The following is a 27,680-nucleotide window of genomic DNA, read 5'->3' on the forward strand; positions in this document are numbered from 1 at the left end:
CCCGTCCCGGACACGAGACACCAGACCCCTTTCTCCCGACACGTGACAGCAGACCCCATTCACTAGCCCCGACACGTGACACCAGATTACCATTCAACCCGCCCCAACACGTGACACCAGATCTCCATTCAACCCGCCCTCGACAGTTGTCTCCGTCCACACCCCTTTCCCCCCGGCACCTGACAATAGGCTCATCCGACCACCCACCCACGGCACGTGACACCAGAGTGACGTAACTCAGGGCGCTCCCATTGTCCTGCCCTCCGCACGTGACAAGGGCCCCCGTTCCCCCAGTCTCATCCTGGCTTTAAAGATTGGCAACTCTTTGAAGCTTTGGTCATGGGGATGAACATAAGTTGCAGAAGTGAAGTTCCAGGAAGTTATCCACAGTGCCAGTCAACAAAACAGTTGTGTTTATTTCTAAATCATTCTGTTCAGTGAAAAGGGATAGACAAACAGCCGTGTTTAAACGTGTTCATTCATTAAAAATTCTCCTGGGAGCCCTTGACTTGGTCACCCAACCTACGCATGGACTGACAGTCGGAGCTTCACATGTTTCAGTGTCCCATCTGCAAAGACCACAGCACTCACTTTGTCCAACTCATTGGTGAGGCTGCACTGGAGAATATTATGTTCAAAAGGACACAAAGTGCTGGAGTAACTCAACGGGTCGTCACAAGTGATAGGAGCAGAATTGGGACATTTAGATTTAGAGATACAGCGCAGAAACAGGCCCTTCGGCCCACCGGCTCCGCGCCGCCCAGTGATCCACTAGGGACAACTTTTACATTCGCCCAGCCAATTAACCTACAAACCCGTACGTCTTTGGAGTGTGGGAGGAAACCGAAGATCTCGGAGAAACCCCACGCAGGGCACTGGGAGAACGTACAAACTCCGTACAGATAGATTAGGCGAGTGGGCAAATGCATGGCAGATGCAATATAATGTGGATAAATGTGAGGTTATCCACTTTGGCGGCAAGAACAGGAAAGCAGAGTATTACCTGAATGGTGACCGATTGGGAGAAGGGGAGATGCAACGTGACCTGGGTGTCATGGTGCACCAGTCATTGAAAGCAAGTATGCAGGTGCAGCAGGCAGTGAAGAAAGCGAATGGTATGTTGGCATTCATAGCAAGAGGATTTGAGTTTAGGAGCAGGGAGGTTCTGCTGCAGTTGTACAGGGCCTTGGTGAGACCGCACCTGGAGTATTGTGTGCAGTTTTGGTCTCCTAACCTGAGGAAAGACGTTCTTGCCTTAGAGGGAGTACAGAGAAGGTTCACTAGATTGATCCCTGGGATGGCGAGACTTTCTTATGAAGAAAGACTGGATAGACTAGGCTTGTACTCGCTGGAATTTAGAAGACTGAGGGGGGATCTTATAGAAACATATAAAATTCTTAAGGGGTTGGAGAGGCTAGATGCGGGAAGATTGTTCCCGATGTTGGGGGAGTCCAGAACCAGGGGTCACAGCTTAAGGATAAGGGGGAAGTCTTTTAGGACCGAGATGAGAAAACATTTCTTCACACAGAGAGTGGTGAGTCTGTGGAATTCTCTGCCACAGAAGGTAGTTGAGGCCAGTTCATTGGCTATATTTAAGAGGGAGTTAGATGTAGCCCTTTTTGCTAAAGGGATCAGGGGGTATGGAGAGAAGGCAGGTACAGGCTACTGAGCTGGATGATCAGCCATGATCATATTGAATGGCAGTGCAGGCTCGAAGGGCCGAATGGCCTACACCTGCACCTATTTTCTATGTTTCTAGTAGAGTACCCATAGTCAGGATCAAACCTGAGTCTCCGGCGCTGCATTCGCTGTAAGGCAGCAACTCTACCGCTGCGCCACCATTCGGCCCATTGTCTACTCCGCCATTCAATCACGGCTGATCTCTCTCTCCCTCCTAACCCCATTCTCCTGCCTTCTCCCCATAACCTCTGATATCCAAAATAATCAAGAATCTATCTATTTCTGCCGTAAAAACATCCACTGATGGCCTCCACAGCCATGTGTGGCAAAGAATTCCACAGACTCACGACCCTCTGGCAAAATGGAAATCCTCCTCATCTCCTTCCCAAAAAAACAGTCTTTAATTCTGAGGCTGTGACAATAGACAATAGGTGCAGGAGTAGGCCATTCAGCCCTTCGAGCCAGCACCGCCATTCAATGCGATCATGGCTGATCACTCTCAATCAGTACCCCGTTCCTGCCTTCTCCCCATACCCCCTCACTCCGCTATCCTTAAGAGCTCTATCCAGCTCTCTCTTGAAAGCATCCAACGAACTGGCCTCCACAGCCTTCTGAGGCAGAGAATTCCACACCTTCACCACTCTCTGACTGAAAAAGTTCTTCCTCATCTCCGTTCTAAATGGCCTACCCCTTATTTTTAAACTGTGGCCCCTTGTTCTGGACTCCCCCAACATTGGGAACATGTTTCCTGCCTCTAATGTGTCCAATCCCCTAATTATCTTATATGTTTCAATAAGATCCCCCCTCATCCTTCTAAATTCCAGTGTATACAAGCCTAATTGCTCCAGCCTTTCAACATAGGACAGTCCCGCCATTCCGGGAATTAACCTAGTGAACCTACGCTGCACGCCCTCAATAGCAACAATATCCTTCCTCAAATTTGGAGACCAAAACTGCACACAGTACTCCAGGTGCGGTCTCACCAGGGCCCGGTACAACTGTAGAAGGACCTCTTTGCTCCTATACTCAACTCCTCTTGTTATGAAGGCCAACATTCCATTGGCTTTCTTCACTGCCTGCTGTACCTGCATGCTTCCTTTCAGTGACTGATGCACTAGGACACCCAGATCTCGTTGAACATCCCCTCTTCCTAACTTAACACCATTCAGATAATAATCTGCCTTTCTATTCTTACTTCCAAAGTGAATAACCTCACACTTATCTACATTAAACTGCATCTGCCATGTATCCACCCACTCACACAACCTGTCCAAGTCACCCTGCGGCCTTATTGCATCTTCCTCACAATTCACACTACCCCCCACCTTAGTATCATCTTCAAATTTGCTAATGGTACTTTTAATCCCTTCATCTAAGTCGTTAATGTATATCGTAAATAGCTGGGGTCCCAGCACCGAACCTTACGGTACCCCACTGGTCACTGCCTGCCTTTCGGAAAGGGACCCATTTATCCCCACTCTTTGCTTTCTGTCTGTCAACCAATTTTCTATCCATGTCAGTACCCTACCCCCAATACCATGTGCTCTAATTTTGCCCACTAATCTCCTATGTGGGACCTTGTCGAAGGCTTTCTGAAAGTCGAGGTACACCACATCCACTGACACTCCCCTGTCAATTTTCCTAGTTACATCAGTCTACCCAAAACCATTTCCTGCCTAATGTGGATTTCCTTCAGTTCCTAAATCACCCTAGGTTCTCCGGCCCCTAGAACATTTGGGAGATTGTGTGTATCTTCCTCAGTGAAGACAGATCCAAAGTAACGGTTTAACTCATCTGCCATTTCTTTGTTCCCCATAATAAATTCCCCTGCTTCTGTCTTCAAGGGACCCACATTTGCCTTGACTATTTTTTTCCTCTTCACAATACAATACAATACAATACAATATATCTTTATTGTCATTGTACCCAGGGGTACAACGAGATTGGGAATGCGCCTCCCATACGATGCAATAATTTAGGTAATTTAGACAGCAGCAACCCAACGAAACGAACAGTTGTAACAGTTTTGGACAGGGTAAAGTGCAAGTTGATCTATGCGTTGTGGCCATCCGGCTCAGCAGGACCGGTTCATAGCAGCTATGGCCCTGGGGATGAAGCTGTTCCTGAGTCTGGAGGTGCGGGCATAGAAGGCCTTGTATCGTCTGCCTAAAAAAACTTTTTCTATCTGACCTCTAGACCTAGACTCTCCCACTGGTGGAAACATCATCTCCACTCTATCCAAGCCTTTCATTATTTAGTATGTTTTGATGAGGTCCCCCCGCATTCTTCCACATTTTAAGCCATGCACGTTGTTTGGGCCGCAGGTATGGTAACAGGTGACAAAAGTCACTTATTAAATCAGATTCCCGCTGTTTCTGCAATTGTCAAAGTTAATTCTCAAAGTTACAGCTGGTCTGTGGTCGCACCGCGTGGCGTTGCTGCCATCTAGTGGCGGGACCAAGAAGTGACGCGGTTAACGCGTTGAAATGAACGGATCGACAGCTCTGATTCCACTTGCTGTTTATTTCTCTCTTCCCACATTTACATTCCCCCTGGTTTTATTTCCGCGCTCACTGGAGTTTTACGATGCGGAGTTTGGGGATTAAATGGGAGCCGTTCAGCGCCGACCTGTTGTCCACCGGGTTTCTGCCCCACAGCCCCTGAGCCCCGCTCCTGACGCCGGTCCCGGGACCCGACCCTTTTACACACCCGGAGCGGAACCGGAGCAGATCCTCAGCCAGTTTCCACCCCAATAAGGCCCGAAGAAAGGATAAAGTTTCTCCGTGAATTTATTCCCAGTGAAGGTGTGGAGATGGGACTTGGTGTCCGCGTCGTAAAATGAAACTGTCCCGGACTCGTAACTGAGATAAACTCCCACCCTCCCGGGGATGGGACGGGCGGGGAGACGGGATGGAGGGGAGGTGAGTGCATCAAACCCGTCACCCCCCCGCCTGATGCTCCAGACTCCAGTCTCCGGGGTCAGTGTGACCTCTCTCTTTCTCTCCACAGACTCTGCGGCGACTCCCAGACTCCAGTGCCGACTCCCCGCCACCTCCACCTCCCAGTAATGTCTCCCCGATGTGAATCCCTCCGATCCCAGCACACACTCGCTGCCTGTAAACCTCTTCCCGGTGTCAGGGAGTCTCCTCCAGGTCCGGGTCCATCTCACCCTCTTCCGATCCTCAGACACCTCGAGCCGCGGAGCCGCTGTTTCCACATCCAGGGTGACGGAGACTGGGGGGAGAAGCAGAGAATCAGAGAGTCCCCGGGGGTCGGGGGGAGACTCGGGCAGCGCGGCCCCGGGACCGGGGGAGAGGCCGCTCGGCCTCAGGCACAGGCGGGCGGACAACTGAAACCTTGCCCGGGGATTCACCCCGACAACAGCGGGTGGACAACAGACATCTCTCCCGGAGTTTTTATCCAGGGATGGAGAGGGGAATTTCGTGAGGTGGGGGAGGGTGGACGGGGAGGACGAGTGCGGAGAGTGAGGAGGATTGCGAGATTGCGGTGGGGATGGAGGAATGAAGCGGGTTATTCAGATATGGAGGCAGATTGGAGCAGGTGGATATTGAGGTTAGCGGTAATTTGAGGATGTTAAAGAGGAGGTAGAGGTGTGTGGTGGGGTCGTCATGATCACAGTGAAAGGGGGCAGACACGAGGGGCCAGATGACCTGCTCCTGTGTTTTTTGAGTGGAGGGTGAGACAAAGGGAAGGGTGGGTTTGTTAGTCAATTGGAGTGGGTGCAAAAGGGTTTACAACAACTTCATCAGGTCTGAAGGGCTGGGTTATCAGGTGAAGTTGGACAGTCATCAGGTCATAATGTCATCAATGAAAGTATTAGAATTAGGCCATTCGGCCCTTCAATTCTACTCCACCGTTCAATCATGGCTGATCTATCTCTCCCTCCTAACCCCATTCTCCTGTCTTCTCCCCATAACCTCTGACATCCATACTAATCAAGAATCCAGCTATCTCTGCCTTAAAAATATCCACCGACTTGGCCTCCACAGCCTTTTGTGGCAATGAATTCCACAAATTCAACACCCTCTGATTAAAAGCATTTCCCCTCATCTCCTTCCCAACGGAACATCCTTTAATTCTGAGGCTCTGACCTTTCGTCCCTTCCTGCCCAAACCACCCCATCCCCGGGCACATTCCCCTGCAACCGCAGGAGATGCAACACCTGTCCCTTTACCTCCCCCCTCAACTCCATCCAATTTATCCCAAAGAGGAGGAAAGATTCCAAGGGGAGTAAGAGACACCCGTGGCTGACAAGGGAAGTCAAGGACAGCATAAAAATAAAAGAGCAGAAGTACAACAAAGCAAAGAAGAGTGGGAAGCCAGAGGATTGGGACTCTTTTAAAGAGCAACAGAAGATGACTAAGAAGGCAATACGTGGAGAAAAGATGAGGTACGAGGGTAAACTAGCCAATAATATAAAGGAGCATAGTAAAAGCCTTTTTAGGTATGTAAAGAGGAAAAAAATAGTCAAGGCAAATGTGGGTCCCTTGAAGACAGAAGAGGGAGAATTTATTATGGGAAACAAGGAAATGGCAGACGAGTTGAACCGGTACTTTGGATCTGTCTTCACTAAGGAAGGTACAAGCAATCTCCCAGATGTTCTAGTGGGCAGAGATCCTAGGGTGACGGAGGAACTGAAGTAAATCCACATTCGGCAGGAATGGTGTTGGGTAGCCTGATGGTCTGCATCCCAGAGTATTTAAGGAGGTGGCGCTAGAAATTGTGGACGCATTGGTGATCTTTTTCCAATGATCTATAGATTCAGGATCAGTTCCTGTGGATTGGAGGTTAGCTAATGTTGTCCCACTATGTAAGAAAGGAGGGAGAGAGAAAACGGGAAATTATAGACCAGTTAGTATGACATCAGTGGTGGGGAAGATGCTGGAGTCAATTATAAAAGACAAAATTGCGGAGCATTTGGATAGTAGTAACAGGATTGTTCCGAGTCAGCATGGATTTACGAGGGGGAAATCATGCTTGACTAATCTTCTGGGATTCTTTGAGGATGTAACCAGGAAAATTGACAGGGGAGAGCCGGTGGATGTGGTGCACCTTGACTTTCAGAAAGCCTTTGACAAGGTTCCACATAGGAGATTAGTGGGCAAAATTAAAGCACATGGTATTGGAGGTAGGGTACCGACATGGATAGAAAATTGGTTGACAGACAGAAAGAGTGGGGATAAATGCGTCCCTTTCAGAATGGCAGGAGGTAACTAGTGAAGTACCGCAAGGCTCGGTGCTGGGACCTTGTCAGTATTACAGTATAGCAAAGGGGATTACAGAGGCATGAGGCAGGAGCTGGCCAAAATTGACTGGAAGGAGGCCCTAGCAGGGAAGACGGTAGAACAGCAATGGCAGGTATTCCTGGGAATAATGCAGAGGTTGCAGGATCAATTTATCCCAAAGAGGCGGAAAGACTCTAAGGGGAGTAAGAGACACCTGTGGCTGACAAGGGAAGTCAAGGACAGCATAAAAATTAAGGAGAGGAAGTATAACATAGCAAAGAAGAGTGGGAAGACAGAGGATTGGGACTCTTTTAAAGAGGAACAAAAGTTAACTAAAAAGGCAATACGGGGAGAAAAGATGAGGTACGAGGGTAAACTAGCCAATAATATAAAGGAGGATAGCAAAAGTTTTTTTAGGTACGTGAAGAGGAAAAAAAGAGTCAAGGCAAATGTGGGTCCCTTGAAGACAGAAGCAGGGGAATTTATTATGGGGAACAAAGAAATGGCAGACGAGTTAAACCGTTACTTTCGATCTGTCTTCACTGAGGAAGATACACACAATCTCCCAAATGTTCTAGGGGCCGGAGAACCTAGGGTGATGGAGGAACTGAAGGAAATCCACATTAGGCAGGAAATGGTTTTGGGTAGACTGATGGGACTGAAGGCTGATAAATCCCCAGGGCCTGATGGTCTGCATCCCAGGGTACTTAAGGAGGTGGCTCTAGAAATAGTGGAAGCATTGGAGATCATTTTTCAATGTTCTATAGATTCAGGATCAGTTCCTGTGGATTGGAGGATAGCAAATGTTATCCCACTTTTTATGAAAGGAGGGAGAGAGAAAACGGGTAATTATAGACCAGTTAGTCTGACATCAGTGGTGGGGAAGATGCTGGAGTCAATTATAAAAGACGAAATTGCTGAGCATTTGGATAGCAGTAACAGGATCATTCCGAGTCAGCATGGATTTACGAAGGGGAAATCATGCTTGACAAATCTACTGGAATTTTTTGAGGATGTAACTAGGAAAATTGACAGGGGAGAGTCAGTGGATGTGGTGTACCTCGACTTTCAGAAAGCCTTCGACAAGGTCCCACATAGGAGATTAGTGGGCAAAATTAGAGCACATGGTATTGGGGGTAGGGTACTGACATGGATAGAAAATTGGTTGACAGACAGAAAGCAAAGAGTGGGGATAAATGGGTCCCTTTCGGAATGGCAGGCAGTGACCAGTGGGGTACCGCAAGGTTCGATGCTGGGACCCCAGCTATTTACGATATACATTAATGACTTAGGTGAAGGGATTAAAAGTACCATTAGCAAATTTGCAGATGATACTAAGCTGGGGGGTAGTGTGAATTGTGAGGAAGATGCAATAAGGCTGCAGGGTGACTTGGACAGGTTGTGTGAGTGGGCGGATACATGGCAGATGCAGTTTAATGTAGATAAGTGTGAGGTTATTCACTTTGGAAGTAAGAATAGAAAGGCAGATTATTATCTGAATGGTGTCAAGTTAGGAAGAGGGGATGTTCAACGAGATCTGGGTGTCCTAGTGCATCAGTCACTGAAAGGAAGCATGCAGGTACAGCAGGCAGTGAAGAAAGCCAATGGAATGTTGGCCTTCATAACAAGAGGAGTTGAGTATAGGAGCAAAGAGGTCCTTCTACAGTTGTACCGGGCCCTGGTGAGACCGCACCTGGAGTACTGTGTGCAATTTTGGTCTCCAAATTTGAGGAAGGATATTCTTGCTATTGAGGGCATGCAGCGTAGGTTCACTAGGTTAATTCCCGGAATGGCGGGGCTGTCATATGTTGAAAGGCTGGAGCAATTAGGCTTGTATACACTGGAATTTAGAAGGATGAGGGGGGATCTTATTGAAACATATAAGATAATTAGGGGATTGGACACATTAGAGGCAGGAAACATGTTCCCAATGTTGGGGGAGTCCAGAACAAGGGGCCGCAGTTTAAGAATAAGGGGTAGGCCATTTAGAACGGAGATGAGGAAGAACTTTTTCAGTCAGAGAGTGGTGAAGGTGTGGAATTCTCTGCCTCAGAAGGCAGTGGAGGCAAGTTCGTTGGATGCTTTCAAGAGAGAGCTGGATAGAGCTCTTAAGGATAGCGGAGTGAGGGGGTATGGGGAGAAGGCAGGAACGGGGTACTGATTGAGAGTGATCAGCCATGATCACATTGAATGGCGGTGCTGGCTCGAAGGGCTGAATGGCCTACTCCTGCACCTATTGTCTATTGACCACAGCTATTTACAATGTATATTAATGACTTGGATGAAGGGATTAAAAGTACCATTAGCAAATTTGCAGATGATACAAAGCTGGGTGGTAGTGTGAACTGTGAGAAAGATGCTATGAGTTTGCAGGGTGACTTGGACAGGTTGTGTGAGTGGGCGGATGCATGGCAGATGCAGTTTAATGAGGATAAGTGTGAGGTTATCCACTTTGGTTGTAAGAATAGGAAGGCAGAGTATTATCTGAATGGTGTCAAGTTAGGAACATTGGACGTACAACGAGATCTGGGTGTCCTAGTGCATCAGTCACTGAAAGGAAGCATGCAGGTGCAGCAGGCAGTGAAGAAAGCCAATGGAATGTTGGCCTTCATAACAAGAGGAGTTGAGTATAGGAGCAAAGAGGTCCTTCTACAGTTGTACAGGGCCCTAGTGAGACCGCACCTGGAATACTGTGTGCAGCTTTGGTCTCCAAATTTGAGGAAGGATATTCTTGCTATTGAGGGCGTGCAGCGTAGGTTTACTAGGTTAATTCCCGGAATGGCGGGACTTTCATATGTTGAAAGACTGGAGCGACTAGGCTTGTATACACTGGAATTTAGAAGGATGAGAGGAGATCTTATCGAAACGTATAAGATTATTAAGGGGTTGGGCACGTTAGAGGCAGGAAACATGTTCCCAATGTTGGGGGAGTCCAGAACAGAGTTTAAGAATAAGCCATTTAGAACTGAGATGGGGAAAAACTTTTTCAGTCAGAGAGTTGTGAATCTGTGGAATTCTCTGCCTCAGAAGGCAGTGGAGGCCAATTCTCTGAATGCATTAAAGAGAGAGCTGGATAGAGCTCTTAAGGATAGCGGAGTCAGGGAGTATGGGGAGAAGGCAGGAACGGGATACTGATTGAGAATGATCAGCCATGATCACATTGAATGGCGGTGCTGGCTCGAAGGGCTGAATGGCCTCCTCCTGCACCTATTGTCTATTGTCTTTAGATAGTTCCTCTGTCCCTCTCTTCCCCTCCCATTCCCAGTTCTCCCTCTGTCTTCCTGTCTCCACCTACATCCTTCCTTTGTCCCACCCGAAACGTCACCCTTTCATTCTCTCCTGAGATGCTGCCTGACCTGCTGAGTTACTCCAGCATTTTTGTAAATAAATATCTAGTCCTAGACTCGCTCACTAATGGAAACATCCTCTCCACGTCCATTCTATCCAAACCTTTCACTATTCTGTATTTTTCAATGAGATCCCCCCTCATTCCTCTAAGCAACAGCGAGTACAGGCCCAATGCCGACAAACGCTCATCATAGATTCATCCACTCACTCCTGAAAGAGCCTATTCAGACTGGGACATTTTTTCTTGGGGGCCTGTCAGAGTGACATTATAGATGTGTATAAGATGCACAGACAAGGTGATTAGCCGCAATACTTTACCCAAGGTCGGAGTGTCTAAACCTCGAGCACATCAGTTTAAGGTGAGAGTGGAAACAATAAAAAGGACCCGAGGAGCAGGTTTTTCAGTCAGTGGGTAGTGTAGATGTGGAACGATCTGACAGAGGAAGTGGGCGAGGCAGGTACAATTACAACAGTTCACAGAGAATTGGGTAGATACGTGGATAAGAAAGACTTGGAAGGATATGAGCCAGACTCAGGCAAGTTGGTTGGGCAACGTGGTTGGCATGGTCGAGTCGAGTCAAAGGGCCTGTTGCTGTGCTACAAACCTCTCTGACTCAGTGATGCTTCCCAGCAGATGAGCAGGTGGGAGATCAAATCTTCAGTTTCCCTTCAGTTCAAAATAACATTAATCTTTGCATCTTAGCATTACTTAAAGATAGACCAATCAATGGTAGACACAAAATGCTAGAGTAACTCAGCGGGACAGGGAGTGTCAGGGCTCACATTACGAATGTAGCCATGTGGGTTTTATTGCAGGGGTGTAAAAGGGGTGTGAAAGCTCCAGCTTGATTATGTTGCCAGGACATCCTGTTGTCAGCATGGAAGTGCGGTTTATGGCTAAGTGTATCCTTTGATATGGGCAACTGGCTTTAAGGCTTTGATGGTTAACCACCCTTTGATGGTTAAGGGGAACATTTGGCCATATAGACTGCTCTTTGGTCCTGGGAATACCGAGGACATGTAGGTCACACAGGACACGGAGGACATGGGGGTCCTAAAGGGCACATAAAGATTTATAGGACATTTTAAAACTTGCCATATAATGTAGCAACGGAAATGTACTGGCACATGTATTACGGGTATAAAATGTGTGTAATTGTTAGCATTCGGAGAGAGAAACTACACTGGCTTCCTAAGCGTTTCTAAACGCTTCGGTTTCTAGACTCTCTCCCACCTGGGTGAGTAGAATAAAGAGGTTAAACGAATTCGGTTGTCTGCCTGTTTTTTCTAATAGGCCACGGACTACAACATTTGGCGTAGTCGGCAGGATCTCTTTGGCATCGTCAACCACGAACGACTAAGAGGCAGCGGTGACTGAAACACGTCCGAAGGGGACAGAGTGCACTTCTCGACCGTTGTTCGAGACCCCGGACGTTGACGTCTTTCAGACACTGAAGTCCCTCGTTTGGGGTTGATCTCGTGTGCAACTGAGATTCACAGACGAACCGATAAGGAAAAGGACAAGGATAAGGACAAGGATAAGGTTCCGGATTTGGAAGGTAAGGGGCGGTCACTCTTGTTGTCATTGTCTTGGTCTGGATGAAATTGATCGTTTGGTAATATTTATTGGTAGTATTTATTGGTAGCATAATTTCGGATAATTGGCAATCAGACATATGGGACAGTCTTTGGATAAGAGTGATGGCGGTGCCCCGGTGCAACACGTGTGTTATTTATTTATTTGCTTCGTTAATGAAAAGATTGGGAAACGAGGCCTGGCCAGTGGGAGGTAAATGGAATGTAGAGACTCTCAAAGAGGATTAAAGAATGGAGAGAGGGGGTGCAGAAGCGCCATCAGGAGTCGAGGGAGCGAATTTGGAGGGAAAATGCAAGTAGTAGAGGGATATCAGTGTGTGATAGGTTGGGAATACCGAAAACATGCGATATTTTGCAAGCGGAATGTAAGGTGTATGACAGACAATAAACAATAGACGATAGGTGCAGGAGTAGGCCATTCAGCCCTTCGAGCCAGCACCGCCATTCAATGCGATCATGGCTGATCACTCTCAATCAGTACCCCGTTCCTGCCTTCTCCCCATACCCCCTCACTCCGCTGATCTAAGACTTGACTGTGCTACCCGAGCTCGAGATGAATTTAAAACCGGTACCAAAGGGATATATCCCGCCCAACAACAACAAAAGTCAGAATCCGAACCACTGGAGTCTATAGCGGCTTTATTAGGTAATCAGGAATCCGAGAGTGACGAAGAACCCTGGATGTGTCCGGTCCCCACAGCCCCACAGGCAGAGCCACCGGCTGCGGTGGTGCCAGTCCCGGTTCTACCCTCCCGCCAGGATATTCGGGACTACCCCCCCAATTATGAGGCAGCATCAGGGAATATGGATAGGTCCCAGACAACCGTTGGTGAAAGGGTTAAGTTGCGCCATGAACAAGAATCCGCACAATCGGCGCTAGAGATTGAGGATACTGCCTACCCTCGCCTTTTTCAGTACACCTCATGCTGCCCAGCAGGCTGAATTATTTGCCCTCATACGGGCCTGCCACCTTTGCGTTGACCAATGTGCTAATATTTACACCGACTCACAATATGCTTTTGGGTTTGCACATGATTTTGGTACCCTGTGGCAGCACAAGGGCTTTTTGACTGCAGCAGGCACTCCTATTAAAAATGCCCTGTTTGTCCGAAATCTACTAGCGGGTTTAACACTCCCGGAAACCTTGGCTGTCATTAAATGAAATTCGCATACATCTGTCAAGGATCCCATTTCTTTCGGGAATGCATTGGCTGACACATTGGCACGCACAGAGGCCCTGACCCCTACCATTTTAGTTTCTTCAGGTGAACAACAACAGTTTTCTGCAACTACCGCTATGCCCAGTGTTTCGGACCTCTGCCAGCTTCAGGGGGACGCCCCCGAGGCTGAGAGACACCAGTGGAGCCAGGATGGGTGTTCCCCTCGCGAATCTGACTCGCTTTGGGTTACTGCCTCTGGCAAAGTTTGTGTCCCTAACGTGCTTTTACCTGTTTTGTTGCATTATGTGCACTCTCTTACCTATGCTGGTAAGAGGGGAATGTTGGATGTAATAAATGCTAAATGGTATCACCCCAAAATACATTGGGGTTTACAAATTGATTTTATTGAATCAGAACAGAGAGTTTGTAGAGTGCCTTCGAGATGGATTCTTAGAACAGCTTGTACTGGAGCCTACCAGGGAGAAGGCAATTCTGGATTTAGTGTTGTGTAATGATCCTGATCTGATAAGGGGACTAGAGGTAAAAGAGCCATTAGGAGGCAGTGATCACAACATGATAAGTTTTACTCTGCAAATGGAAAGGCAGAAGGGAAAATCGGAAGTGTCAGTATTACAGTATAGCAAAGGGGATTACAGAGGCATGAGGCAGGAGCTGGCCAAAATTGACTGGAAGGAGGCCCTAGCAGGGAAGACGGTAGAACAGCAATGGCAGGTATTCCTGGGAATAATGCAGAGGTTGCAAGATCAATTTATCCCAAAGAGGCGGAAAGACTCTAAGGGGAGTAAGAGACACCTGCGGCTGACAAGGGAAGTCAAGGACAGCATAAAAATTAAGGAGAGGAAGTATAACATAGCAAAGAAGACAATAGACAATAGACAATAGGTGCAGGAGTAGGCCATTCAGCCCTTCGAGCCAGCACCGCCATTCAATGCGATCATGGCTGATCACTATCAATCAGTACCCCGTTCCTGCCTTCTCCCCATACCCCCTCACTCCGCTATCCTTAAGAGCTCTATCCAGCTCTCTCTTGAAAGCATCCAACGAACTGGCCTCCACTGCCTTCTGAGGCAGAGAATTCCACACCTTCACCACCCTCTGACTGAAAAAGTTCTTCCTCATCTCCGTTCTAAATGGCCTACCCCTTATTCTCAAACTGTGGCCCCTTGTTCTGGACTCCCCCAACATTGGGAACATGTTATCTGCCTCTAATGTGTCCAATCCCCTAATTATCTTATATGTTTCAATAAGATCCCCCCTCATCCTTCTAAATTCCAGTGTATACAAGCCCAATCGCTCCAGCCTTTCAACATACGACAGTCCCGCCATTCCGGGAATTAATCTAGTGAACCTACGCTGCACGCCCTCCATAGCAAGAATATCCTTCCTCAAATTTGGAGACCAAAACTGCACACAGTACTCCAGGTGCGGTCTCACCAGGGCCCGGTACAACAGTAGAAGGACCTCTTTGCTCCTATACTCAACTCCTCTTGTTACGAAGGCCAACATTCCATTGGCTTTCTTCACTGCCTGCTGAACCTGCATGCTTCCTTTCATTGACTGATGCACTAGGACACCCAGATCTCGTTGAACTCCCCCTCCTCCTAACTTGACACCATTCAGATAATAATCTGCCTTTCTATTCTTACTTCCAAAGTGAATAACCTCACACTTATCTACATTAAACTGCATCTGCCATGTATCCGCCCACTCACACAACCTGTCCAAGTCACCCTGCAGCCTTATTGCATCTTCCTCACAATTCACACTACCCCCCAACTTAGTATCATCTGCAAATTTGCTAATGGTACTTTTAATCCCTTCGTCTAAGTCATTAATGTATATCGTAAATAGCTGGGGTCCCAGCACCGAACCTTGCGGTACCCCACTGGTCACTGCCTGCCATTCCGAAAGGGACCCATTTATCCCCACTCTTTGCTTTCTGTCTGTTAACCAATTTTCTATCCATGTCAGTACCCTACCCCCAATACCATGTGCCCTAATTTTGCCCACTAGTCTCCTATGTGGGACCTTGTCGAAGGCTTTCTGAAAGTCGAGGTACACCACATCCACTGACTCTCCCTTGTCAATTTTCCTAGTTACATCCTCAAAAAATTCCAGTAGATTTGTCAAGCATGATTTCCCCTTCGTAAATCCATGCTGACTCGGAATGATCCCGTTACTGCTATCCAAATGCTCAGCAATTTCGTCTTTTATAATTGACTCCAGCATTTTCCCCACTACTGATGTCAGACTAACTGGTCTATAATTACCCGTTTTCTCTCTCCCTCCTTTCTTAAAAAGTGGGATAACATTTGCTATTCTCCAATCCACAGGAACTGATCCTGAATCTATAGAACATTGAAAAATGATCTCCAATGCTTCCACTATTTCTAGAGCCACCTCCTTAAGTACTCTGGGATGCAGACCATCAGGCCCTGGGGATTTATCAGCCTTCAGTCCCATCAGTCTACCCAAAACCATTTCCTGCCTAATGTGGATTTCCTTCAGTTCCTCCATCACCCTAGGTTCTCCAGCCCCTAGAACATTTGGGAGATTGTGTGTATCTTCCTCAGTGAAGACAGATCCAAAGTAACGGTTTAACTCGTCTGCCATTTCTTTGTTCCCCATAATAAATTCCCCTGCTTCTGTCTTCAAGGGACCCACATTTGCCTTGACTATTTTTTTCCTCTTCACGTACCTAAAAAAACTTTTGCTATCCTCCTTTATATTATTGGCTAGTTTACCCTCGTACCTCATCTTTTCTCCTCGTATTGCCTTTTTAGTTAACTTTTGTTGCTCTTTAAAAGAGTCCCAATCCTCTGTCTTCCCACTCTTCTTTGCTATGTTATACTTCCTCTCCTTAATTTTTATGCTGTCCTTGACTTCCCTTGTCAGCCACAGGTGTCTCTTACTCCCCTTAGAGTCTTTCCACCTCTTTGGAATAAATTGATCCTGCAACCTCTGCATTATTCCCAGGAATACCTGCCATTGCTGTTCTACCATCTTCCCTGCTAGGGCCTCCTTCCAATCAATTTTGGCCAGCTCCCGCCTCATGCCTCTGTAATCCCCTTTGCTATACTGTAATACCGACACTTCCGATTTTCCCTTCTGCCTTTCCATTTGCAGAGTAAAACTTATCATGTTGTGATCACTGCCTCCTAATGGCTCTTTTACCTCTAGTCCCCTTATCAGATCAGGATCATTACACAACACTAAATCCAGAATTGCCTTCTCCCTGGTAGGCTCCAGTACAAGCTGTTCTAAGAATCCATCTCGAAGGCACTCTACAAACTCTCTTTCCTGGGGTCCATTTCCAACCTGATTTTCCCAGTCTACCTGCATGTTGAAATCTCCCATAACCACCGTAGCATTACATTTTTGACACGCCAATTTTATCTCCTGATTTAACTTGCACCCTAAGTCGAGGCTACTGTTTGGGGGCCTATAGATAACTCCCATTAGAGTGGGAAGACAGAGGATTGGGACTCTTTTAAAGAGGAACAAAAGTTAACTAAAAAGGCAATACGGGGAGAAAAGATGAGGTACGAGGGTAAACTAGCCAATAATATAAAGGAGGATAGCAAAAAAAATTTTAGGTACGTGAAGAGGAAAAAAATAGTCAAGGCAAATGTGGGTCCCATGAAGACAGAAGCAGGGGAATTTATTATGGGGAACAAAGAAATGGCAGACGAGTTAAACCGTTACTTTGGATCTGTCTTCACTGAGGAAGATACACACAATCTCCCAAATGTTCTAGGGGCCGGAGAACCTAGGGTGATGGAGGAACTGAAGGAAATCCACATTAGGCAGGAAATGGTTTTGGGTAGACTGATGGGACTGAAGGCTGATAAATCCCCAGGGCCTGATGGTCTGCATCCCAGGGTACTTAAGGAGGTGGCTCTAGAAATAGTGGAAGCATTGGAGATCATTTTTCAATGTTCTATAGATTCAGGATCATTTCCTGTGGATTGGAGGATAGCAAATGTTATCCCACTTTTTAAGAAAGGAGGGAGAGAGAAAACGGGTAATTATAGACCAGTTAGTCTGACATCAGTGGTGGGGAAGATGCTGGAGTCAATTATAAAAGACGAAATTGCTGAGCATTTGGATAGCAGTAACAGGATCATTCCGAGTCAGCATGGATTTACGAAGGGGAAATCATGCTTGACAAATCTACTGGAATTTTTTGAGGATGTAACTAGGAAAATTGACAGGGGAGAGTCAGTGGATGTGGTGTACCTCGACTTTCAGAAAGCCTTCGAGCACATGGTATTGGGGGTAGGGTACTGACATGGATAGAAAATTGGTTGACAGACAGAAAGCAAAGAGTGGGGATAAATGGGTCCCTTTCGGAATGGCAGGCAGTGACCAGTGGGGTACCGCAAGGTTCGGTGCTGGGACCCCAGCTATTTACGATATACATTAATGCCTTAGATGAAGGGATTAAAAGTACCATTAGCAAATTTGCAGATGATACTAAGCTGGGGGGTAGTGTGAATTGTGAGGAAGATGCAATAAGGCTGCAGGGTGACTTGGACAGGTTGAGTGAGTGGGCGGATACATGGCAGATGCAGTTTAATGTAGATAAGTGTGAGGTTATTCACTTTGGAAGTAAGAATAGAAAGGCAGATTATTATCTGAATGGTGTCAAGTTAGGAGGAGGGGGAGTTCAACGAGATCTGGGTGTCCTCGTGCATCAGTCAATGAAAGGAAGTATGCAGGTACAGCAGGCAGTGAAGAAAGCCAATGGAATGTTGGCCTTCATAACAAGAGGAGTTGAGTATAGGAGCAAAGAGGTCCTTCTACAGTTGTACCGGGCCCTGGTGAGACCACACCTGGAGTACTGTGTGCAGTTTTGGTCTCCAAATTTGAGGAAGGATATTCTTGCTATTGAGGGCGTGCAGCGTAGGTTCACTAGGTTAATTCCCGGAATGGCGGGACTGTCGTATGTTGAAAGGCTGGAGCAATTAGGCTTGTATACACTGGAATTTAGAAGGATGAGGGGGGATCTTATTGAAACATATAAGATAATTAGGGGATTGGACATATTAGAGGCAGGAAACATGTTCCCAATGTTGGGGGAGTCCAGAACGAGGGGCCACAGTTTAAGAATAAGGGGTAGGCCATTTAGAACGGAGATGAGGAAGAACTTTTTCAGTCAGAGAGTGGTGAAGGTGTGGAATTCTCTACCTCAGAAGGCAGTGGAGGCCAGTTCGTTGGATGCTTTCAAGAGAGAGCTGGATAGAGCTCTTAAGGATAGCGGAGTGAGGGGGTATGGGGAGAAGGCAGGAATGGGGTACTGATTGAGAGTGATCAGCCATGATCGCATTGAATGGCGGTGCTGGCTCGAAGGGCTGAATGGCCTACTCCTGCACCTATTGTCTATTGTCAATCGGCCACTTTAAAAGACTATAGCATAATTATAGCATAATTATAGTGATTATAGCATAATCAAAGAGGGGAATGTAAGGGCTCACATTACGAATGTAGCCATGTGGGTTTTATTGCAGGGGTGTAAAAGGGGTGTGAAAGCTCTAGCTCGATTATGTTGCCAGGACATCCTGTTGTCAGCATGGAAGTGCGGTTTATGGCTAAGTGTATCCTTTGATATGGGCAACTGGCTTTAAGGCTTTGATGGTTAACCATCCTTTGATGGTTAAGGGGAACATTTGGCCATATAGCCTGCTCTTTGGTCCTGGGAATACCGAGGACATGTAGGTCACACAGGACACGGAGGACATGGGGGTCCTAAAGGGCACATAAAGATTTATAGGACATTGTAAAACTTGCCATATAAGGTAGCAACGGAAATGTACTGGCGCATGTATTACGGGTATAAAATGTGTGTAATTGTTAGCATTCGGGGAGAGAGACTACACTGGCTTCCTAAGCGTTTCTAAACGCTTCGGTTTCTAGACTCTCTCCCACCTGGGTGAATAGAATAAAGAGGTTAAACGAATTCGGTTGTCTGCCTGTTTTTTCTAATAGGCCACGGACTACAACAGGAGCAGCTCTGGAGAGAAGGAATGGGTGATGTTTCAGGTCTGGACCCTTCTTCAGTCTGAAGAAGGGTCTCGACCTGAAACGTCACCCATTCCTTCTCGACTGAGATGCTGCCTGTCCCGCTGAGTCACTCCAGCATTTTGTGTCTACTTTTGATTTAAACCTGCAACTGCAGTTCTTTCGTACACATCTTACTTCAAGATGTCAGAAACAAGAACAATGGAAAAGGTATAAGCTTTACCTTGCTTGAAGTCATCAGATGTGTCTTTAAATGTTGTGTTGAATGAAACAGGGCAATGAAACTTTTCAATCGGCAAGGCCTCCTCTACCACCGACAGTGGTTTGGCTTCATCACGAACCCTGCGAATATTTAACAGCTGGTTATCAACTGAGCATTAGAAATGTTATGAACTGTTCCACGAAAACTTACAATGTTTCCGTCAAGAGCATGTCCTACCTTCGCTTGCGACCAGCTTCCCCCTGAAAGAAATAAAACACAAATCTCAATTGACTCATCCCGACAGCGGGAATTTCTCCACATTTCTACAACCCTCTGATAATTCCCATTTCCCAACTCTTATCTCCGCTGCCATGCAGATAGAAAGTGGACATTACCGTCGAGACATAGAACGATGGGAAAAAGCACAAGCAATGTTCATGAGAATGATGCCATGACTGAGAGGATGGAGCTCCATGCAAAGACTGGGCAGGTCGTGGGATTTTATCCGGAAAAAATGTCAGGAATGATGAGATAGGATTTAATTTATCGGTGGATTTAAATGGGTGAGGATGAAATAATATCTCTAATCGATGGGAGAGCAAAAATCAAATCTGAAATGTAACCTGGTCTTCAACAAATACCGAAAGGAATGCAGTCATGAGAACATGGACCTCGCTAGCATTGGAGGGAATGAAGACAACAGCAGAGATACATTTAAGGGCAAGCGGGATAAACACGTGAGCACTCCTGGAATTTGGGGTATTGTTACCGGGTGTGGTGAGTAGATGGGAGGGATGTTGAGTGGAGCAGAAATCCTGACTGGATAGGATGGGCCGAATGGCCTGGTCTATTATGTAGAATGGGATGTAATTCTATGGTGAACAAAGGTGGGTAAAACAGAGCAAATTCCCCCAAGGTGACCGCCCACTGCTGATGGGAACCGGATATAGATGTCCAATCTGCTGTGTGCGCCACATTCTAGATTTCAATGTTAATCCCCACAATGTGGTCATGGCTGATCTAGCCCAGGAACAAACTCCTCCGCCTTGTCCCATTCCCTTTGATTTCAGTTCCCCGAATTTTCGAAAATTTATCTTCCTCTGGTATAAATACGTCTAATAGGTTAAACCTCTCAGAGTCTCTTGGTTGGAGAATCCCAGAGATCTACTGTCCTCTGCTCATTCGTGGCCCTTGGGATCAGATATAGGATCACCCGTCGTAGTTCTCAACTCCACAGAATACAAACACCTCTCTACATTCAGGCCAGGCAGCCCTGAGATCCCATAGATTATGCGGGAGGCCAATTAGTTTGGGAAGAACAGCTGGAACAGATGAAAAAATGCAGCATGTAGTTCTGAAATATCCCCCTCCATTTTGTGACTGCACTTTCACTTCGCCAGACTGTGGTGTAACCCCTCACCTTCAGAAACACCACACTGTCCTTTTGATCCATCTGCTGCTGCAACTTAGAGAGTTCCTCCTGAATAGATTTTAAATTCTCTTTGATCTCTCCAAGATTTTTCTTCATTCTATTCAGAATCCTCTTCTCTTCCTCCCGGATATCTGCCTGTACGCGCTGCTCTTTCTCAGTGAGAATCTGGTGCAGTTCAGCAAACTGGGATGCGATCTTGGACTGAAGGTTGTGTGACTGTTCCTGTCAAATGAAAGGTGAAGATCAATATGTAATGTCACTGATTGTGTTTCCCTCAGAGGTTGACGGTGACATTTGTCCTGTGCATTTTTTTACTTGCTTTGGCAATTCAATAGTTTGTCTAAATGCTTCTGAAATGTTGTGAGGGTAATCTTATAACCTTCAATCCTCTACACCTAATACAATTCCCAGCTGCCTATTCCTTTTCAGGTGTCCGTTAATTCCCATTTATCCGTCCACCACTCCCTAGTGGGGTGCCGCAAGGCTCATTGCTGGGACCGCACTTATTTACAATATATATTAACGATTTAGACGAGGGAATTAAATGTAACATCTCCAAGTTTGCGGATGCCACAAAGCTGGGCGGCAGTGTGAGCTGCGAGGAGGATGCTGTGAGGCTGCAGGGTGAGTTGGACAGGTTGGGTGAGTGGGCGGATACATGGCAGATGCAGTAAAATGTGAATAAATATGACGTTATCCACTTTGGTAGCAAGAACAAGAAGGCAGATTATTATCTGAATGGTGTCAGATTAGGAAAAGTGGAGGTGCAATGAGACATGGGTGTCCTTGTACACCAGTCAATGAAAGTAAGCATGCACGTACAGCAGGCAGTGAAGAAAACTAATGGCATCTTGGCCTTCATTGTGAGAGGATTGGAGTTTAGGAGCAAGGAGGTCCGACTGCAGTTGTGCAGGGTCCTGTTGAGACCACACCTGGAAAATTGTGTGCTGTTTTGATCTCCTAATTTAAGGAAAGACATTCTTGCTATTGTGGGAGTGCAGTGTAGGTTCATCAGGTTAATTACCGGGATGGCGGGACTGACATATGATGAAAGAATGTATCACAACTGCTGGAGTAACTCAGCAGATCAGGCAGCATCTAGGAGAGAGGGAATGGGTGACGTTTTTGGTCGAGACCCTGTTCAGACTGATTCTGAAAGGGTCACTGGAATTTAGAAAGATGAGATAGGATCTTATGGAAACATGTAAAATTCTTTAGGGATTGGAGAGGCTACATGCAGGAAAAATGTTCCCGATGTTGTGGGAGTCCAGAACCAGGGGTTATAGTTTAAGAATAAAGGGTAGGCCATTATCATATTGAATGACGGTGCAGGCTCGAAGGGCCGAACGGCCTACTCCTGCACCTATTTTCTATGCAGCACCCGAGGTCAGGATCGAACCCGCTCACCAGAGCTAGGAGACAGCAGCACTACTTGGTTCACTGCGCTGCGCTGTTATTACACGCGTCACAGGGATCAAACCTGCACAAGATCAGGAAATCGAAACTTAAAAGCCTCACCAGAACTCCAGAAATCTTCTCTTTCTGTTGCTGCTCCATTTGCTGCATCTCTGATTTATCTTTTGTGAAAGACTGGATGGAAGCTTTAACCTGACCCTGCGATTTTGTTTGAAAATCGGAAAATAAAAGCGTTAGACAATAAAAACGGAATTAAACAATGATGCGATCAAAATCGGTTTGCTTTTACCTTGTAGTTTTCAACAGCTTCTTTAACCGGCATGAAGCGGTGATCTCTGTGTTCCCGCCCACCTGCACAAACCACACAGATCAGCTTCTTGTCAGTTTCACAAAACAGCTTCAGTTCTTCCTGATGTTCCTCGCAGTGAAGTTTACTTTCCTTCTCCGTCCGATTCAGGCTCAGTGTTCGAGCTTTCTCAGCCAGTCTCGCCAAGGCCCGATTCACCCTGAGGGTGCGGTCTGTAAACACCTCTCTACATTCCGGGCAGGAGTTTCTCCCCTCCCTGTCCCAACTCTGTGTGATACAGGAAGTGCAGAAGTTGTGCCCACAGTCCAATATTACCGGATCGGTGAAGAAATCCAGACAGATGGGACAAACTGCCTCCTCGGTTAAACTCTCGAACCTGTCTTTCGAAGCCATTTTTTTACTCTGCCACTTCCTGGTTCAAAACGCATGTCCACTGCGCACGCTGCCGTCTAGAGGAATTAATGTAGTTCCGCTGCAAGTGTTCAACGTGAAGATGCAGAAACAAGGAACTGCAGATGCAGGGTTACAAATAAAGGTACAAAGTGCTGGAGTAAGTCAGTGAGTCAAGCAGCACATCTGGAGAACATGGACAGCAGATGTTTCGGGTCGGGTCCCTTCTTCAGACTGATTGTAGGGGGTGGAAGATGGAATAATGATGGGAGGAAGGGGGCAGGACAAAGCCTGGCTGGCAATAGGTTGACACAGTTGAGGGGGGTGAGGTAGTTGATAGTCAGACGGTTGGACAAAGGCCAGAGATGAAAAGACAGAAGGTGTGTGACAAAATGATTGAGGACTTGCGAATTGTGTACTGATCTTCAAACAGTCTTCTCCTCAGACGGCCAAAGGTTGTGCAGGTGCACTGAAGACGCTGGTGAGTTTCACCATCAATGTCTGCCTTCCTCTGGGAAGAGGAGCGCCGGCCAGAGCACTCGAGGGTCACCACCGTTACGACCATTTTAAAGGAAGGAGACAAATCCACCCGCAGAAACTATGGAGGGTTCCCCCGCTCTCTACCACAGGGAGGGGTCAGTTACACATTAAACTGTCCTGAATATAGATGGAAGCGGAGAGTAGCGCTTGGGACAGTATAAGGCAGGATAAAATGCTGGAAACAACTGCAGAGTGGATTCACGAAGATGGTGCCAGGATTTGAGGGTCAGAGCGAAAGGGAGAGGTTGGGCAGGGAAGGATTTATTAATTGGAGCGCAGGAGGTTGAAGTGCATAAGATCAAGTGGTGAATAGACAGGGTGAATGCACAGTCTGTTACCCGGAGCAGTGGAATCGAGAACTAGAGGACACAGGTTTGTGGGAGAGGTGCAAGATTCAATCAGAAACTGAAGAACAACATTTTCACACAGAAGGTCGTGGGTGTCTGGAACAAGCTGCCAGAGGGGGTAAGTGAGGCTGGACAACAACGTGGAGTGGAGTTGAAGCCCCGTTTCCTGAACAAAGAGGATTCCTCCGAATCACCCCTCCTCCTCTTGCTCCACCTCCCCCTCACTCCTCCTCTCCCTCTCATCCTCTCCCTGCACCTCCTCCTCCCCCTCTTCCTCTCCACCTCTCCCTCATCCCTCTCCTTCACCTCACCCCTCCTCTCCCTCGCCTCCTCCTCTTCCTCTCCGCCTCACCCCTCCATTTCCCTTTCCTCCTCTCCCTCACCCCTCCATTTTTCTCTCCTCCCTCACCCCTCCATTTCTCTCTCCTCCTCCACTGCGGGCCTCCAAGGCCGCCTCTCTCCGCAGCCGCTCCTTGTGGAGCCGCTGCCGGTCGGGGTCGGGGTCGGGTACGCCGCTGCAGGCCCGGCGGAGAGGGAGGGGGATGAGAGGGAGAGGGTGGAGGAGGGGGATGAGGAGCCGCGGCAACAGCGGGTCTCGGGTTGCCGCCGCCATCAGCGCCATGGGGTCTTGCTTCCATGATACCGGTTGCCATAAAGCTGAAGTGAACAGTAATCAGTCGGTATGTGTAGGAAGGAACTGCAGATGCTGGTTTAAACCGAAGACAGACACAAAATGCTGGAGTAACTCAGCAGGACAAACAGTATCTCTGGAGAGAAGGAATGGGTGACGTTTCGTGTCAAGACCCATCTTCAAACGGTCAGAATCGACCCGTGCGTTGGAAGGAACTGCAGATGCTGGTTTAAACCGAAGATTGAGTCTGAAGAAGGGTCTCGACTCGAAACGTCACCCATTCCTTCTCTCCAGAGATGCTGCCTGTCCCGCTGAGTTACTCCAGCTTTTGTGTCTATCTTCAGCAATCAGTCGGTGACAAGCTTTGAGTTTAAAGTCTGAAGATGTTAGATGGGATGATTGAGGTGTAAGTGAGGAGAGAATCAGGCTGGCAGATGGCATCACAGATCCTGATTACACAATAATCAGAAAAAAAGATAAGGTGTGAACAAGAGCTAGTTTAAAAGCATTAAATTCTCCAAGTAAGCTTCAGTAAGTTTTAGAGATTATAGGTTTCAAATGTATTTTTTTGTCACGTGTACCAATTAAGGTACAGTGATATGCGAATTACCATAAAGCCATACAAAAATAAAAGCAACAAGACACAGAATTACAAAAAAAGTATTTCTGTTCCGTTAACGGACGCAGTTAACGCGTTGAAATGAACAAATCGACAGCTCTGATTCCACTTGCTGTTTATTTCTCTCTTCCCACATTTACATTCCCCCGGTTTTATTTCCGCGCTCACTGTGGTTTTACAACGAGGAATTTGGGGATTAAATGGGAGCCGTTCAGCGCCGACCTGTTGTCCACCGGGTTTCTGCCCCACAGCCCCGCTCCTGACGCCGGTCCCGGGACCCGACACTTTTACACACCCGGAGCTGAATCGGAGCAGATTCTCAGCCAGGTGTTTTCATCCCAATAAGTCTCGAAGAAAGGATAAAGTTTCTCCGTGAATTTATTCCCAGTGAAGGTGTGGAGATGGGACTTGGTGTCCGCGTCGTAAAATGAAACTGTCCCGGACTCGTAACTGAGATAAACTCCCACCCTCCCGGGGATGGGACGGGCGGGGAGACGGGATGGAGGGGAGGTGAGTGCATCAAACTCGTCACCCCACCCCCGCCTGATGCTCCAGACTCCAGTCTCCGGGGTCAGTGTGACCGGTCTCTTCCTCTCCACAGACTCTACGGCCACTCCCAGACTCCAGCCCCGACTCCCCGCCACCTCCACCTCCCAGTAATGTCTCCCCGATGTGAATCCCTCCGATCCCAGCACACACGCACTGACTGTAAACCTCTTCCCGGTGTCAGGGAGACTCCTCTGGGTGCTGGTCCATCTCACCCTCTTCCGATCCTGAAATACCTCGAGCCGCTGACCCACTGTTTCCATATCCAGGGTGACGGAGACTGGGGGGAGAAGCAGAGAATCGGAGAGTCCCCGGGGGTCAGGGGGAGACTTGGGCAGCGCGGCCCCGGGACCAGGGGAGAACATGTCTCCCGGAGTTTTTATCCGGGATCGAGAGGGAATTTTGTGAGGTTTCGGGAGGGGGAGGGGGAGGGAGAGGGCGGGCAGGACTCGAGGGAAAAAGCAAAATAGGCGGTTATGCCGATAGTTTTAAACTGAGGAGGAAGCCTGCCTGGAGCATGAAGACCAGAAATGCTTGATTGGGTCAAATGGACTGTTTGTGTGTAGGAAGGAACTGACAATGCTGCTTTAAACCAAACAAAGACACAAATTGCTGGAGTAACTCAGCGGGACAGGCGGCATCTCCGGATGGAAGGAATGGGTGATGTTTTGGGTCGATACCCCTCTTTAGATGTCTGTTTTGTGTCATTTGCATCCAATGAATAATTCAAACAAAACCCACAAAAATATTTCAAAGAACATTAAAATTGTCATTGAAATGGCTGCAATATTGGAAACAGAATCTGCAGTTTATATTAATAAACTAAATTAAAATATACATTCCTGCTGTAATGTAATAGTTGCATTCCAAGCAAACTTGTGTTAATAGAAAAATCACACGATTAAAAACTGGAAGGGGCGATTTGGGACCACAGTTTGGGGCTGGCACGAACAGTTACAATGCCCCTGCAGAATTTGCAGAATAAAAGTCTCGCTTTTTAGCAGTCCTTCTTGTAGAATGTTGTGTGTCATTCATGTATACATGTCGTTAAACCGGAAAGATTGCAGATAAGTTTCACAAAGATGTTGCCAGGACTTGAGGGCCTGAGCAATAGGTTGAGGTTGAACAGGCTCGGACTTTATTCCTTGGAGCGCAGGAGGTTGAGGGGTGACCTTATGATGATGTATACGATCATGAGGGGAATAGCTAGGGTAGAGGCACAGAGTCTTTTACTCAGAGTCGAGGAATCAAGAACCAGAGGACATAGGTTTAAGGTGAGACGGGGGAAAGATTTCACAGGAACTTGAGGGGTCACTTTTTTAATACAAAGGGTGGTAGGTACGTTGAACGAGCTGTCTTCCTATTGAGGGAGTGCAGCGCAGGTTCACAAGGTTAATTCCCGGGATGGCGGGACTGTCATATGATGAAAGAATGGAGCTGCAGGGCTTGTATTCACTGGGATTTAGAAGGATGAGCGGGGATCTTATAGAAACACATAAAATGATGAAGGGATTGGACACGCTAGATGCAGGAAACATGTTCCCGGTGTTGGGGGAGTCCAGAACCAGGGGTCACACACAGTTTAAGAATAAGGGGTCGGCCATTTAGAACTGAGATGAGGAAAAACGTTTCACCCAGAGAGTTGTGAATCTGTAGATTCACCGGATATATCCAAGAGAGAGTTAGATAGAGCTCTAGGGGCTCGTGGAACCAAGGGATATGGGGAGAAGGCAGGAACAGGGCACTGATTGTGGATGATCAGCCATGACCACATTGAATGGCGGTCCTGGCTCGAAGGGCCGAATGGCCTCCTCCTGCACCTATTGTCTATTTATCAATGTATCCCACCTTGTCCCCCTCCCCTCAACCTCTCCTCTTCTGCCTGCCATCCTTTCCCACCCCTCCTCCCTCCTCCCTTCCCGCCCCTCACCCCCCATCCTCATTTTCCCCGTCACTTCTCCTCCCCAAACACCCCCTCCCCCATAACCCGCCCTTCCCCTTTTTCCTCCCTCTTCCCTGTCCAGGTTGGGACCAGGCCGCGTCTCCATGGAGACGGGCCCCGCCGTTGCCCCCCTCTCCCCCATCTCCGGTCGTCATTGTTACTCACCCCCTCTGCTCCGGCGCCCGCCCGGTTTCGCGCCCAACCACACGTCACCAGCCGGCGCCGCTATTCCGCCC

General features: G+C 47.5%; 1 protein-coding gene across 1 annotated transcript; it reads right to left on the bottom strand.

The window, feature by feature from the left end:
- Positions 1-4,179: 4,179 nt before the first annotated feature.
- LOC144591054 (zinc-binding protein A33-like) lies at positions 4,180-27,680 on the bottom strand. Its single transcript, XM_078395388.1, has 7 exons — positions 27,610-27,680; positions 22,412-22,938; positions 22,225-22,320; positions 20,695-20,928; positions 19,512-19,534; positions 19,296-19,414; positions 4,180-4,914 (listed from the first exon to the last, which is right to left on the bottom strand). The coding sequence occupies exons 2-7, from the start codon at positions 22,820-22,822 to the stop codon at positions 4,382-4,384; spliced, it is 1,416 nt and encodes a 471-aa protein (XP_078251514.1). The 5' UTR covers positions 22,823-22,938; positions 27,610-27,680; the 3' UTR covers positions 4,180-4,381.

The sequence above is a fragment of the Rhinoraja longicauda genome, unplaced genomic scaffold (assembly GCF_053455715.1).
Source record: "Rhinoraja longicauda isolate Sanriku21f unplaced genomic scaffold, sRhiLon1.1 Scf000529, whole genome shotgun sequence".
Taxonomy (NCBI): Eukaryota; Metazoa; Chordata; class Chondrichthyes; order Rajiformes; family Arhynchobatidae; genus Rhinoraja; species Rhinoraja longicauda.

What these genes read in the sequence shown, in the direction of transcription:
- LOC144591054 (XM_078395388.1), bottom strand. Translation starts at nt 22,822, where the DNA reads ATGGCTTCGAAAGACAGGTTCGAGAGTTTAACCGAGGAGGCAGTTTGT. An exon ending in AAGCTGTTGAAAACTACAAG is followed by an intron (nt 22,321 to 22,411) that starts GTAAAAGCAAAC and finishes ACAAAATCGCAG; the next exon opens with GGTCAGGTTAAAGCTTCCAT. An exon ending in ACAGTGTGGTGTTTCTGAAG is followed by an intron (nt 19,535 to 20,694) that starts GTGAGGGGTTAC and finishes TATTTCTTTCAG; the next exon opens with GGGGAAGCTGGTCGCAAGCG.